Genomic DNA, 13158 nt, shown 5'->3' on the forward strand with positions numbered 1-13158 from the left:
ATGTTTATTTTATAATTGTACACCTACCACAACAGTATATTATAAAATAGTTCATGATTCCCCAGGTTCTCTGACATCTCACCGGAGTTCCCTCATCCTGTTACCACAGACTCTGACAGCCTCTGATCTCTTTTCTGTCGGTGTAGCTTTTCTTTTCTATTATATTGTAGAAAAGGAATGATACGAACAATTATGTTTGCTTTCTAATCCTGACAAACTGATTTCTGTTTCACATATAAAACATATTCACCCCCAACAAGGACAACAAAAGAAAAAATAAATAAATATAAAAAAATAAAACATACTCACCCCATGCCAATACCCCTCCCAAGATTGCAATTCATTACAGCATTGCTTCAAGAGTCCAAAGTCTCATTTCCATCTAACCAGCTAAAAGTTTTGAATCTCATCACCTAAATTGCATATAATGAGGTTGGATATAGGTCTTCCTTGGGGCACATTTCCTATCCATCTGTGAAGTTTGTTGTATGCTTTACATTGGTTTGGTCTAGCTCTCCCCCTGCCAGGAAAATTGGTTTAGTCCTGCTAGTTTTGTGGCCCGCTTGTCCCCGCCCCAAAGAACCCCGACAGAGTTCAAGACTTCTTGGCGCCACCATGTGAGAAGGATGCAGGAGAGTTCTGTTTGGTGATTAGTTTGGGTTAGTTTATGAATAGTTGTTCATGAATAAAGAAATACAGCGTCCTGGCCCAGCCGCGTGTCTCTGGTCGTTTCTGTTACCCCCCCCCCCCACCCCGTGAAGCCAGCCCGGATAAAACAGCAAAGTTTAGGAAACAAATTATGTGCTATAAAATACAATGGGGGGGGGGGGAGTAGATAGCATAATAGTTATGCAAACAGACTGTCTTACCTGAGGCTCCGAAGTCCCAGTTTCTTTCCCTTGCACCACCATAAACCAGACCTGATCAGTGCTCTGGTTAAAAAAAAAAAAAATACAATGAGCAGGACAGACATATACCAGCTACACACATTCCTATTTAAGAAGGTGTCATCGAGAAAAGAAGTTACTATTCCAAGAAATTTCATTCTCTTAATAGCAAAAGGTTTTTGTTTCTTTTTCAGAGCTGGATCCTTGCACATGTGTGATTTCATTTTGCCAGGCCACATTTCCATTCAGATATATAAGGAGAAGACATGCGCCTTAACCAGTGATCTATCACTTGACCCCTTAAGTGATTCTGATGTATGTTACAGTTTATGAATCTGTGGTCTTAATTATGTTCTCATAACATCACTGTCCTTACCTTGTGGTGGATGAGAGATAATGGAGATGGCAAAATGAAAGTATGAAGGCAATTGGGAGTTAGGTAGAAGCTCCTCGTAATGTTAATCAGGTGCTAGTGATGGAGGTGGTGAGTAATTGTGAGATCTCAATAAGCCAAAGGATTGGCTAGTAGACTGAATGTAGAGTGTAAGAGAATTGGATAAATCATAGAGCATTCTAAGATTTTGGCCTTGGGAGAAAGAGTTGGAGTTGCTATTTGCTTAAATGGAGAAACCTGCAGGAGGAGCAGCAAGACACTTTATTTGGGGGGTGAGGATAGGGAAGAATGAATCGGGGATTTTGGGTTCAGGTGAACTCATACTGAGATGAGTGTGAATTTTCTAAAGGAGGGAGGGGTTTTTGAAGCTGAGTTATGAGACTGTCTTCACTCCTGCCAGTGAAATACAAATTTAAGCTTAAGAATGATGATAATATAGTTAGCATAATGTGGGTGTTTTTTTTTTCTAATAATGAATTATGTGTCTTTAGTCACTTTTAACAGGTACTGGAATAAAGATATCTGCGGTTTTCTGCAAAAATGTCAGTTCTGATATCACAGAGTGTAATAAATTATGTAGAAGAAGAAAACATTCCTGCTCTGAAAGCACTTCTTGAAAAATGCAAAGATGTAGATGAGAGAAATGAGGTAAGACCAAGTTTTTAAAATTAAATTCTTTCCTATTATGTATAATATAATACATTATGTAAAATATACACTGTGTTAAAGATAAAAGTAAACTTTTAAAAAAATGTAGTTCTAGCCATGGTAATAGTCTTCTGAGAAAATACTTCTTATTATTGTTAAAAGTACTTCAAAATCCTATTTTCTAATGCATTTGAAAGTATAAAATGATTAAATATTGAATTTAGATTTATGGTTGACTGTTTTCCCAGGACGGAATAATCAGTATTCATGAAGCTTGATTACTGAAATCTAGAGTTTTCCTAGGAAGCTTCAGAAAGCTTTTGACTCAATCTTCCTAGAGATAAACAGATATCCTGCTCAGCTGTAACATTTTTAGGAGTGTAAAGTTTTCACATGAATTGGCTTTTTTATTAATGAGAGAGAAAAAGACCAGAACCAGGGTAATACTCTGGCACAGAGGATGCCAGACCTCATACATATATGTATATGTATTGCAGGACCTCAGACATGCAAGTTCCGTGCTCTGCCTGCTGTGCCATTTCTTCTCCTCTCTTATTTACTTTTAATATAATTATTAACTTATTGTATTGATTTACTTATTGGATAAAGACAGAGAGGTGGGGAAATACAAGAGAAAGAGACAAACCTGCAGCACCTGCAGAAATAAAGGAGACAAAAAGGGAGAGACACTTGCAGGTAGCATTAAAGCGATATTAATGTTTATATTTAACTGTTAATATTATATCAATTTAAGTTGAAGTTTTAAAATAATAACTTGAAAAAACTTTGTATTGCTCATTGTGAAGGTTGCCTAAAAATACTTTTTTAAAATATTTACTCATTCCCTTTTGTTGCCCTTGTTTTATTGTTGTATTTATTATTGCTATTGATGTCATTGTTGTTGGATAGGACAGAGAGAAATCGAGAGATGAGGGGAAGACAGAGAGGGGGAGAGAAAGACACCTGAAGACCTGCTTCAATGCTTGTAAAGCGACTTCCCTGCAGGTGGAAGCAAAGGGCACAAACCGGGATCCTTAAGCCGGTCCTTGTGCTTTGCGCCACCTGCGCTTAACCCGCTGCGCTACCGCCTGACTCCCTAAAAAAACTTCTAGGGCTTTTTTTTTTCTTTAGCACTTTGCTTCTACAATTTCTGCTAAAGTTTAATTTTTATAGAATTATAGAAAGTTGTTTGGTTTTTCTTCTTGCCTCTGAAAGTCGAGTATTTATTGCATTATCAGTGTCCATTGGTTGTCAGTTTTGAAAAGGTCTCTTAAATATTGTACCAATAAAACAAGATAAAATATTGTGGGGAAATTGACTCCTGTGCTTAGCATAGGATGCCTACAATAAGTAAAAGCTAATTTTCTTACTGTTTTCTTAACTTATTTGTAAACTACCAGTAAGTCTTAACTTCTGACTTCTCAGTGATCACAGCTCTTTGTAAAATAATGAGTTTTCATTTTACATTAAAAAAACAAAAAGTTACTCTCAGTTCTTCTTGATAAAGGGAATAATAGTGAGGTTGGAAATTATTCCTATCTAGTGATTCATTGTGAAGTGGAAAAGTAAAGTTTTTTTTGATTTCTTCTAAGTTACTTTGTACCTTCATAACTGTAGTTACAAAACTGTTTAAGCAAGAATCAGTAGAGTAAATAAGGCTTTGCTTTTCCCCCAGGGTTATCCCTGCGGCTTCACTGTTGCTGGTGGACATTTCCCCTTACTTCGTTCTTTTTGATAATGGTGAGCGACAAAGAGACATAGAGAGAGGAAGAGAGGGTTGGAGAAACAGAGAGATACTTGCAGTACTGCTTCATGGAGCTTCATGGGCTCCACTACTCATGAGGCTTCCCCCCTGCTGGTGGGAGGCTGGGGGCTTGAACCTGGGTCCTCATGCATGGTAAAATATGCGTTCTACCAGGTGAGCTACCTGGGACCCAGTCTCAGTAAGGTATGCTTAATTGTAATGCAGCTATTCTTGGATCTTTGGGGAACTAATAAAATTTAATGGAAACCTATCCTGAGAATCATTTATTTTTTCAGATTGTGGAACTACAAAAAGTGTATCAGATCAGCTGAGTTAGTTTAATTACAGAGCTTTCTGGGAGGCTGAGCCAGAGCAGTGTCATAGGATTGATTCCAGCTGTAAGTGAGGCTGAACCGTGTTTTCGTTTAGCTTGAACACTACCATCCCCCAGCAAAATCCTTGCTGTGGATAATAGTTTCTATAAAAGAAAGATAAGCCCAGAGTCCGGCGGTAGCACAGTGGGTTAAGGATCCCGGTTCGAGCCCCCGAGGTCACTTCACTGGCAATGAAGCAGGTCTGCAGGTGTCTGTTTCTCTCCTCTCTGTCTTGCCCTCCTCTCTCCATTTCTCTCTCTCCTATCTAACAACGACGACATCAATAACTATAGCTACAACAATAAAAAATAACAAGGGCAACAAAAGGGAAAGTAAATAAATATTAAAAAAAAAAGAAAGAAAGACAAGCCTACTAATGTTAAGGGACAGTAAGTACCTGGAGAGAACACCTGTGAGCCTGGAGGAAGGAAACTGCTGCCCAGAAAATGGAAGTGGTGACAGGTGTGACTTGGAAAGGTGAAAGTGGGGCTTGGTGTTAGAAACTAGGCCTGTGGGCGTGGCTTCGCTCTCTGACTAGGCAAGCATGTGATTAAGACCTCTGAGGGGCTTCACTTGCTCTCCCTCTCCTTCTCTGTCTCCCTTTCTCTCCCTCCCTCCCTCCCTTCTTCCATCTCTCTCACTTCCCCCTCTCCCTCTCAGTCTAGCATGTAAATGGTCTCAGTTTTCCTGAATAAAGTTTAAAAATCATTCCCTCTCAATTTTTGTTGAGATTATGTGTTGAGATTAAATGTTGGGGAAACAAACCACTGGTCACTTCTCCCCAATGCACTGGTATCTTTAATTTTGCTTGATTCTTTCTTTTCTCTTTCTTTCTTTCTTTCTTCCTTTCTTCCTTTCTTTCTTTCTTTCCCTCCTTACTTCCTCCCTCCCTCCCTTTCCCACAGAGAGATAAAGAGGAAAAAAAAAAAATCAGAGCACCATCCCAGCAAATGCTGCTCGGGGGATCAAACCCAGACTTTCAGGCACACAAGGCCCATGCTCTACTAGTTAAGCTATTTCCTCAGTTGCTGGCTTGTTTCATATAAATGAAGTTTACATTGTCTCTTCAATTTGTGCTATAGGCATTTATATACATCTGCATTATTTTTTTTCTCTCATACACTAGAAGCACCTTTGTGAACTGTTTGAAATATGGCTGTTATCCTAGTGTTGCTGGGGAGTGGTCTCAGAAAAACTGGTAATTCTTATTCAGAAGAGAATTTTAAGACACAAACTTTTGTCAGTAAAGCAAGCAAAGATTGGCTGGAAAGAAGCAGGAAGAAAAAAAAAATGTGTGTGTGGGAGGGGGTCACCTTAATAGGAGAAGCAAAGCCTAGAAGGGCTGAGAGTATATAGGCCAGGGGAAGAGAGGCTCTCCATCAGTGTCTGGAGACCTTCGGGTTTTTATAGGTTTTCCTCTCGATAACCCCTCTTTACTTTTGTTTGTGAGTGGTTGATTCAAATGTGTGCCAGCAGGGTCACTTGTGATTAATTGGTTTGGCCTGAATGGTGGTCACCTTTAGTTGCTTCTTATAAACATGTACCTTGAGGATCATGGACTCTTGAGTCCGTTGGTTTTAGTTTATATATTATAGCAATGACTTTGATATTTCACTTTTTGAGTTAATTAGAAAGGAGAAAGATGCTGTAGAAAGTACTTCAAAGGGTAGAACTTCATAACAGAGGCACACATGCTGTAATATTTCATGTCTACAGTTATGACTCTGAATCATAAACATAATCAGGTAATCTGTTCAACAAGTAGTAATGTGTGCACTGCATTTTAGAAACATTGCTATCATAAAAGTCATAATCACAGTTAGAGTTTAAAGGATAAAGTTTTCTACCTGGAAAACCTATTTATGCATAGTGCCTCATTCTTTAATGATCTTGCTTGAAAGCTACCTGAATACCACATGTAATTTAGTACCCATCATTATAAAAGAATGTCTGTACTTAAGGCAGTTTACTTAGTGCTCTGTTTAAATCAGTTTTCATGTTTAACTCTTTATTTGCATTATTCTGATAGATCTTCTGTCCCCTCCATTATTATAATTATATGCCTGTTTGTGTACTGCCACTATCAAATTAAAAAATATTTTTAGGATGAAATGTTTATTTTTAATTAATTAATTTGATATAACAGAGAAATTGAGAGCAGAAAGGGAGATAGAAAGAAACACACTTGTGTTTCTTCAGTGAAGCTTCTCCTTTGCAGGTGGGGACTAGGGGCTTGAACCTAGGTCCTTGTGCATTATAATGTGTGCATTCAACCTGGTGCTCTACTGGCCAGTCCCAAGATTCTTTTTTTTTTTTTTTTTAAGTATTTTATTTATTTATTTTTGAGAGAAAGACACAGAGAGAAATACCAGAGCACTGCTCAGATCTGGCTTATGGTGGTACAGGGGATTGAACCTGGGACTTCGAAGCCTCAGGAATGAGAGTCTCTTTGCATAACCATTATGCTATCTACCCACCCCAGCCCCAAGATTCTAAAATTCTTTTAGACTGCTCATTCTTCTATTCGTCATATATTTGAGTAGTTTGTGGCAGTTACTGTTCCTCACACTGGGGAAAGTTTTAAACAAACAAAAATGGGTATGTTTCCCACCTTCATGGAGTTGAAAGCCTTTTAAGGGAAACAGAAAATAAGCACATAAGTAAAAGGGTAGTTGCAAACATAGATTAGGATAATAAAGGAAAACTAGAGGGGGGCTAGTAAGGGTTCCCAAAGAGCTGAAAGGTGGATGGCAGTTGAGTGAGGCACTCAGTTATCTGAGGATGCAGAGCTGGGCAAAAGCTTGAACAGAGGGCATAGCACAGACTAGGTCTCAGTGTGGGCTTGCTGGTGTCTCTCCATCATCCAGAGTTTTCTAAGTCACAGTGAGGATTTTGGTTCCTAAACATGTGAGTAAAGTAAAACCACTGAGGGCTTTAAGCAGGGGAATGATGTCAAATTAACATTTAAAAAATCCTGGCTATTTTCCTCAGTACTGAGCTACACATAGTAAATAGGAAATTAAAGAGAAATATCTGTCTAATTGAACTTAATTTTTAGTATAATTTTTCTCTTATACTTTATTACCTCTTAGCACCACTAGTGGCAACACTGGATTAACACAGTGATTATTTATTTACTTAATAAATAAATAGGGGGCTATCATTGGGACTCCTTGCCTACGACAAATCCACTGCTCCTGGTGACCATTTTTTTTGTTTTTTATTTAAGAAAGGATTAATTAACAAAACCATAGGGCAGGAGGGGTACAACTCCACACAATTCCCACCACCCAATCTCCATATCCCACCCCCTCCCCTGATAGCTTTCCCATTCTCTATCCCTCTGGGAGCATGGACCCAGGGTCATTGTGGGTTGCAGAAGGTAGAAGGTCTGGCTTCTGTAATTACTTCCCCGCTGAACATGGGCGTTGACTGGTTGATCCATACTCCCAGTCTGCCTCTCTCTTTCCCTAGTAGGGTGGGTCTCTGGGGAAGCTGAGCTCCAGGACACATTGGTGGGGTCTTCAGTCTAGGGAAGCCTGGCCAGCATCCTGATGGCATCTGGAACCTGGTGACTGAAAAGAGAGTTAACATACAAAGCCAAACAAATGGTTGAGCAATCATGGACCCAAAGGTTGGAATAGTGGAGAGGAAGTGTTAGGGAGGTATTCACTGCAAACTCTAGTGTACTTCTGCTTTCAGGTATATATTTTGCAGTAGTTTATAGATACATGTGAACATGTGTTCTCTCTCACAGAAACTGGTGTATATCTAGGTTTTGGGACTTTGTTAGAAAGTGAACCACCTGAGATGAAATTAGAGAATACTATGAAAGGAAAGGTCTCACCCGAGTAATGAAGCTGAAGGGTTGTCATTCCACACGTGAAGTCTCTGGACACAGTCTGAAGTGAAGCATGTTGAGGTGGCAATCGTTGCGTTGGTTAGGTTGTGATCGGCCGATGCAATATTATTTGATATGGATTGGGAGAGGCATACGGGAAAGTGGGCCATATCCAAGGGTTCCAGGACTGGGGGAAGTAGGGGCTCTATAGTGGAGATGTGAGGTTCTTGCTGTCTTAGGGTTCAAAAAGACAATTGATAGTTAATGTTATCATCACATTATTTGGTAATTGGGTTAACTTTGAAAAGTCCTTTTGTTATGGTTTGCTGTACAGTACCCAGTATCTTGTATATAGCTGTGCTATTGGATGCTTCTGATCTACTTGGTCTAGGCTTTTGAGAGAGTCCGCATATCAAATACACAGCCTATATATTAAAAAGATTCAGTTTGTGTTTTGAAAAACTTTGAGACATACAATTGATTTTCCCCCTTTCATATTAATTAACTAGTGATTTATATGTCTACATTTTGCTAGGAGTGTACATAAACACCATTCCCACCACCAAACGACTGTGACCCATCCCTCCTACCCACTCCCACCCCCCACTGGCCCAGGAAGCTGCATGTCTACCCCTCACCACAGGGTTTTTACTTTGGTTCCCTACTTACAATTTGGTCAGGTCCTGCTTTTAGTTTCCCTTTCAGATCTTCTTCCTCAACTTCTGTTGTTGAGTGGGATCATCCCATACTCATCTTTATCTTTCTGACTTAGCTCACTTAACATAATTCCTTCTAGCTCTGTCCAAGATGGGTCAGAGAAGGTGGGTTCATTGTTCTTGATAGCTGCATAGTATTCCATTGTGTATATATACCACAGCTTTCTCAGCCACTCATCTGTTGTTGGGCACCTGGGTTGCTTCCAGGTTTTAGCTATTATGAATTGTGCTGCTATGAACATAGGAGTACACACTTCTTTTTGGTTGGGAGTTATAGAATCCTTGGGGTATAATCCCAGGAGAGGAATTACTGGATCATATTGGAAGGTCCATGTCTAGCCTTCTGAGAGTTTTTCAGACTGCTCTCCACAGAGGCTGTACCAATTTACATTCCCACCAGCAATGTAAAAGGGTTCCTCTGTCCCCACATCCTCTCCAGCATTTGTTGCTGCTGTCCTTTTTGATGTATGCCATTCTTACAGGAGTGAGGTGGTATCTTAGTGTTGTCTTAATTTGCATTTCTCTGACAATCAGTGACCTAGAGCAGTTTTTCATATGTTTGTTAGCCTTTTGAATCTCCTCTGTAGTGAATGTTTTGTTCATATCCTCTGCCCATTTTTGGATGGGGTCATTTGCTTTTTTGGTGCTAAGTTTGCTGAGCTCTTTATATATTTTGGTGATTAGTTTCTTGTCTGATGTCTGGCATGTGAAGATCTTCTCCCATTCTGTGAGGGGTCTCTCTGTTTGTTTAATAGTTTCTTTGGCTGTGCAGAAGCTTTTCAATTTGATGTAGTCCCATTGGTTTGTTTCTGCTTTAGTCTTCCTTGCAATTGGGTTTGATTCATCAAAGATGTCCTTGAGGTGTAGGTGGGAAAGTGTTTTACCAGTGTTTTCCTCTAAGTATTTGATTGTTTCTGGTTTGACATCCAGGTCTTTGATCCATTTGGAGTTTATTTTTGTTTCTGGTGAGATAAAGTGGTTCAATTTCATTCTTCTGCATGTTACAACCCAGTTTTCCCAGCACCCATTTATTGAAGAGAGCCTCCTTTTTCCATTTAGTGCTTTGGGCCCCTTATCAAAGATTAGATGTCCATAGGTGTGGGGATTTATTTCTGGGCTTTCAGTTCTGTTCAGTGGTCTGTGTGCCTATTTTTGTTCCAGTACCATGCTGTTTTGATGATGATGGCTTTATAATATAGTTTAAGGTCTGGGAGTGTGATGCCTCCATTTCTGTTTCTTTTCCTCAAGATGGTTTTGGCAATTCTAGGTGTTTTCAGGTTCCAGATAAATGATTGTAGTTTTTGTTCTATTCTCTTAAAGAAGCTTGGTGGAACTTTGATGGGTATTGCATTAAATTTGTATATGGCTCTGGGGAGAATATTCATTTTGATGATATTTATTCCTCCAATCCATGAGCATGGGATATCTTTCCATTTCTTAGTATCAGTTTCTATTTCCTTGAGTAGCGACTCATAATTTTCAGCATACAAGTCTTTCACTTCTTTGGTCAACTTTATTCCTAGGTATTTGATTGATTTTACTGAGACAGTAAATGGGAGTGATTTCTGGATGTCTTCTTCTTCAGATTTAGTGTTTGCATAAAGAAATGCCACTGATTTTTGTACAGTGATTTTGTAGCCTGATACCTTGCTATATTGCCTAATAACTTCCAGTAGTTTTCTGCTGGATTCTTTAGGTTTTTCTATGTATACTATCATATCATCTGCAAATAGTGAGAGCTTGACTTCTTCCCTTCCAATCTGTATTCCTTTGATTTCTTTCTCTTGCCTGATTGCTATGGCAAGAACTTCCAATACTATGTTGAAGAGTAACAGTGACAGTGGAAAGCCCTGTCTAGTCCCCGATCTGAGGGGGAATGCTTTCAGCTTCTGTCCATTGAGTATGACGTTGGCTGTAGGTTTGCTATATATAGACTCCACTATCTTGAGAAATTTCTCATCTATTCCCATTTTTTGTAGAGTTTTGAGCATGAATGGGTGTTGGATTTTGTCAAAGGCTTTCTCTGCATCTATTGAGATAATCATGTGGTTTTTTGCTTTGCTTTTATTGATGTGGTGAATGATAATGACTTACGGATATTGAACCATCCTTGCATTCCTGGGATGAATCCTACTTGGTCATGATGAACAATCTTTTTGATATGTTGCTGTATCCGGTTGGCCAAGATCTTGTTTAATATTTTGGCATCTATGTTCATCAGCGATATTGGTCTGTAGTTTTCCTTTTTTGTTCTGTCCCTACCAGCTTTTGGTATCAGGGTGATGTTGGCTTCATAGAAAGTGGAAGGGAGTATTCCTGTTTCTTCAGTCTTATGGAAAAGCTTAAGATGTATGGGTACTAACTGTTTCCTGAAAGTTTTGTAGAATTTGTTGGTGAAGCCATCTGGTCCAGGACTTTTGTTGTTGTGGAGATTCTTAACGGTTTCAATTTCTTTGTCTGTGATTGGTGCATTTAGATTTTGTAGTTCTTTGTGGTTCAGTTTTGGAGGGGCATATGCTTCTAGGAATTGTTCCATTTCCTCCAGATTCTCTAGCTTGGTGGCATATAGTTCTTTATAGAAGTTTCGCAGGATTTTCTGGATTTCTGTGGTGTCAGTTGTGATATCTTCTCCATTGTTTACAATTCTATTAATTTGAGTCTTCTCTCTTTTTTGTTTGGTGAGTCTGTCTAGGGGTTTGTCAATTTTGTTTAATCTTTCAAAGAACCAACATTTGGCTTCATTGATCTTTTGTATGGTTCATTTATTTTCGATGCTGTTTATTTCTGCTCTAACTTTAGTGATTTCTGTCCTTCTGGTTGCTTTAGGGTTCCTTTGTTCCTCTTCCTCTAAGTCCTTGAGGTGTGCAGTAAGGTCGTTCATTTGAGCTTCTTCTTGGTGTTTAATATGTGATTGTATGGCTATAAGTTTCCCTCTCAGTACTGCTTTAGCTGTGTCCCAAATATTTTGATAGGTTGTGTCTTCGTTTTCATTTGTTTCCAGGAACATTTGAATTTCCTGCTTGAGTGAGTCTCTGACCCAGTGGTTCTTAAGGAGTATGTTGTTTAGTTTCCAAATTCTGTGACTTTTAATAATTTTCTGTTTGTTGTTAAATGTTAGTTTTACTCCACTGTGGTCTGAGAAGATACTTGGGATGATTTCAGTGCTCTTGAATTTATTGATGCTGTCTTTGTAGCCTAACATGTGGTCTATCCTTGAGTATGTGTTATGTGGATTTGAATAGAAGGTGTATTCCAGTTTTTTTGGGGTGAAGGACTCTGAAAATGTCCAAGAGGTCTAGTCTGTCAATCTCTTCATTCAGTTCTCTTGTGTCTTTATTGGTTCTCTGCTTTGTTGATCTGTCTAAGTGTGAGAGTGGGGTATTGAAGTTTTCCACTATTATTGTATTACTATTGATGTATTTTTGAAATTCTTTCAGTAGGTGCTTAATGTATTTAGATGGTCCCTCATTGGGTGCATAGATGTTAATAACTGTTAAGTCTTCTTGGCTGATTGATCCTCTAATCATTATGTAATGTCTTTGCCTATCTTTTATTACTTTATTTAATTTAAAATCTATCGTGTCTGAGATGAGAATGGCTGTTCCTGCCCTTTTTTGTGGTCCGTTAGCCTGTATGATAGTTTTCCATCCCTTCACTTTTAAGTCTGTGTTTATCTTGTTGTGACAGATGGGATTCTTGCAAGCAGCATATGGTTGGGTTATGTTTTCTGATCCATCCCCCCACCCTGTGCCTTTAGATGGGTGAGTTTAAGCCATTGATGTTTATTGATATTATGGATTTAATGTATTGTAGTTCCATTGTTCAAAAAAATTTTTTTTGTTTGCTCTGATATATTGCAAGTATTATAATGACGTTCTTGTTTATAAGAGGTCTTTTAGAACCTCTTTCAGGGCCGTCTTGGTGATGGTTGCCTCCTTTAACTGTTGTTTCCTGGTGACCATTTTTATAGTGCAGAGAAAATTTGAAAGGGGAGGGAGGGTGATAGAGAGAGGGAGAGAGACAGATAATTTACAGACCCACTTCACTGCCCTATAGATTGGGAGTGAGAGCTTGAACCTGGATTGTTGGCCATGGTAATGTGTGTGCTCAGCTGTAACCCAGGGCTTCTAACTTGTTTTCTGTCATGGTAACAGGAAAATGACCATATATGAATGGCAGTTGTAGTAGATGAGGCCTGTTGCTAAAGGGGACCTGTCCCCAGATCCAACTATGTGGCTGTTTTAGGGCTGAGTTAGCCTCCCTCTCCTTGTCGGGGCTCATTCTAGGCACATAGGCTGGGGAACTCTGATATAAGAGACTTTACTGAATTAAGGCCCTGAGTACTTTAAAAATTTATTGATTTATTTGTTGGGTAGAAACAGATAAATTAAGAGGGAAGGGGGATATTGAGAGGGAGACAGAAAGGAAGACACCTACAGCACTGCTTTACCACTTACAAAACATCCCCTCTCCTCTGCAGGTAGAGACTGGGGCCTTGAACCTGGGTCCTTGTGCATGGTAACATGTGTGTTCAACTGGGTATGCCACCACCCT

The 13158-nt window shown here is 39.2% G+C and overlaps 1 protein-coding gene across 9 annotated transcripts in view; it reads left to right on the forward strand.

The window, feature by feature from the left end:
- Positions 1-1782: 1782 nt before the first annotated feature.
- The window catches only part of KIDINS220 (kinase D interacting substrate 220), a 129256-nt gene continuing 117880 nt past the window's right edge, over positions 1783-13158 (forward strand). For all 9 annotated transcript variants that reach the window (XM_060187026.1, XM_016187766.2, XM_060187023.1 and 6 more), the window contains exon 1: positions 1783-1929. In XM_060187026.1, coding sequence (XP_060043009.1) covers positions 1822-1929 — 108 coding nt within the window. In that variant the 5' untranslated portion in view covers positions 1783-1821. The remainder of the gene's footprint in view (positions 1930-13158) is intronic.

The sequence above is a fragment of the Erinaceus europaeus genome, chromosome 3 (assembly GCF_950295315.1).
Source record: "Erinaceus europaeus chromosome 3, mEriEur2.1, whole genome shotgun sequence".
Lineage (NCBI taxonomy): Eukaryota > Metazoa > Chordata > Mammalia > Eulipotyphla > Erinaceidae > Erinaceus > Erinaceus europaeus.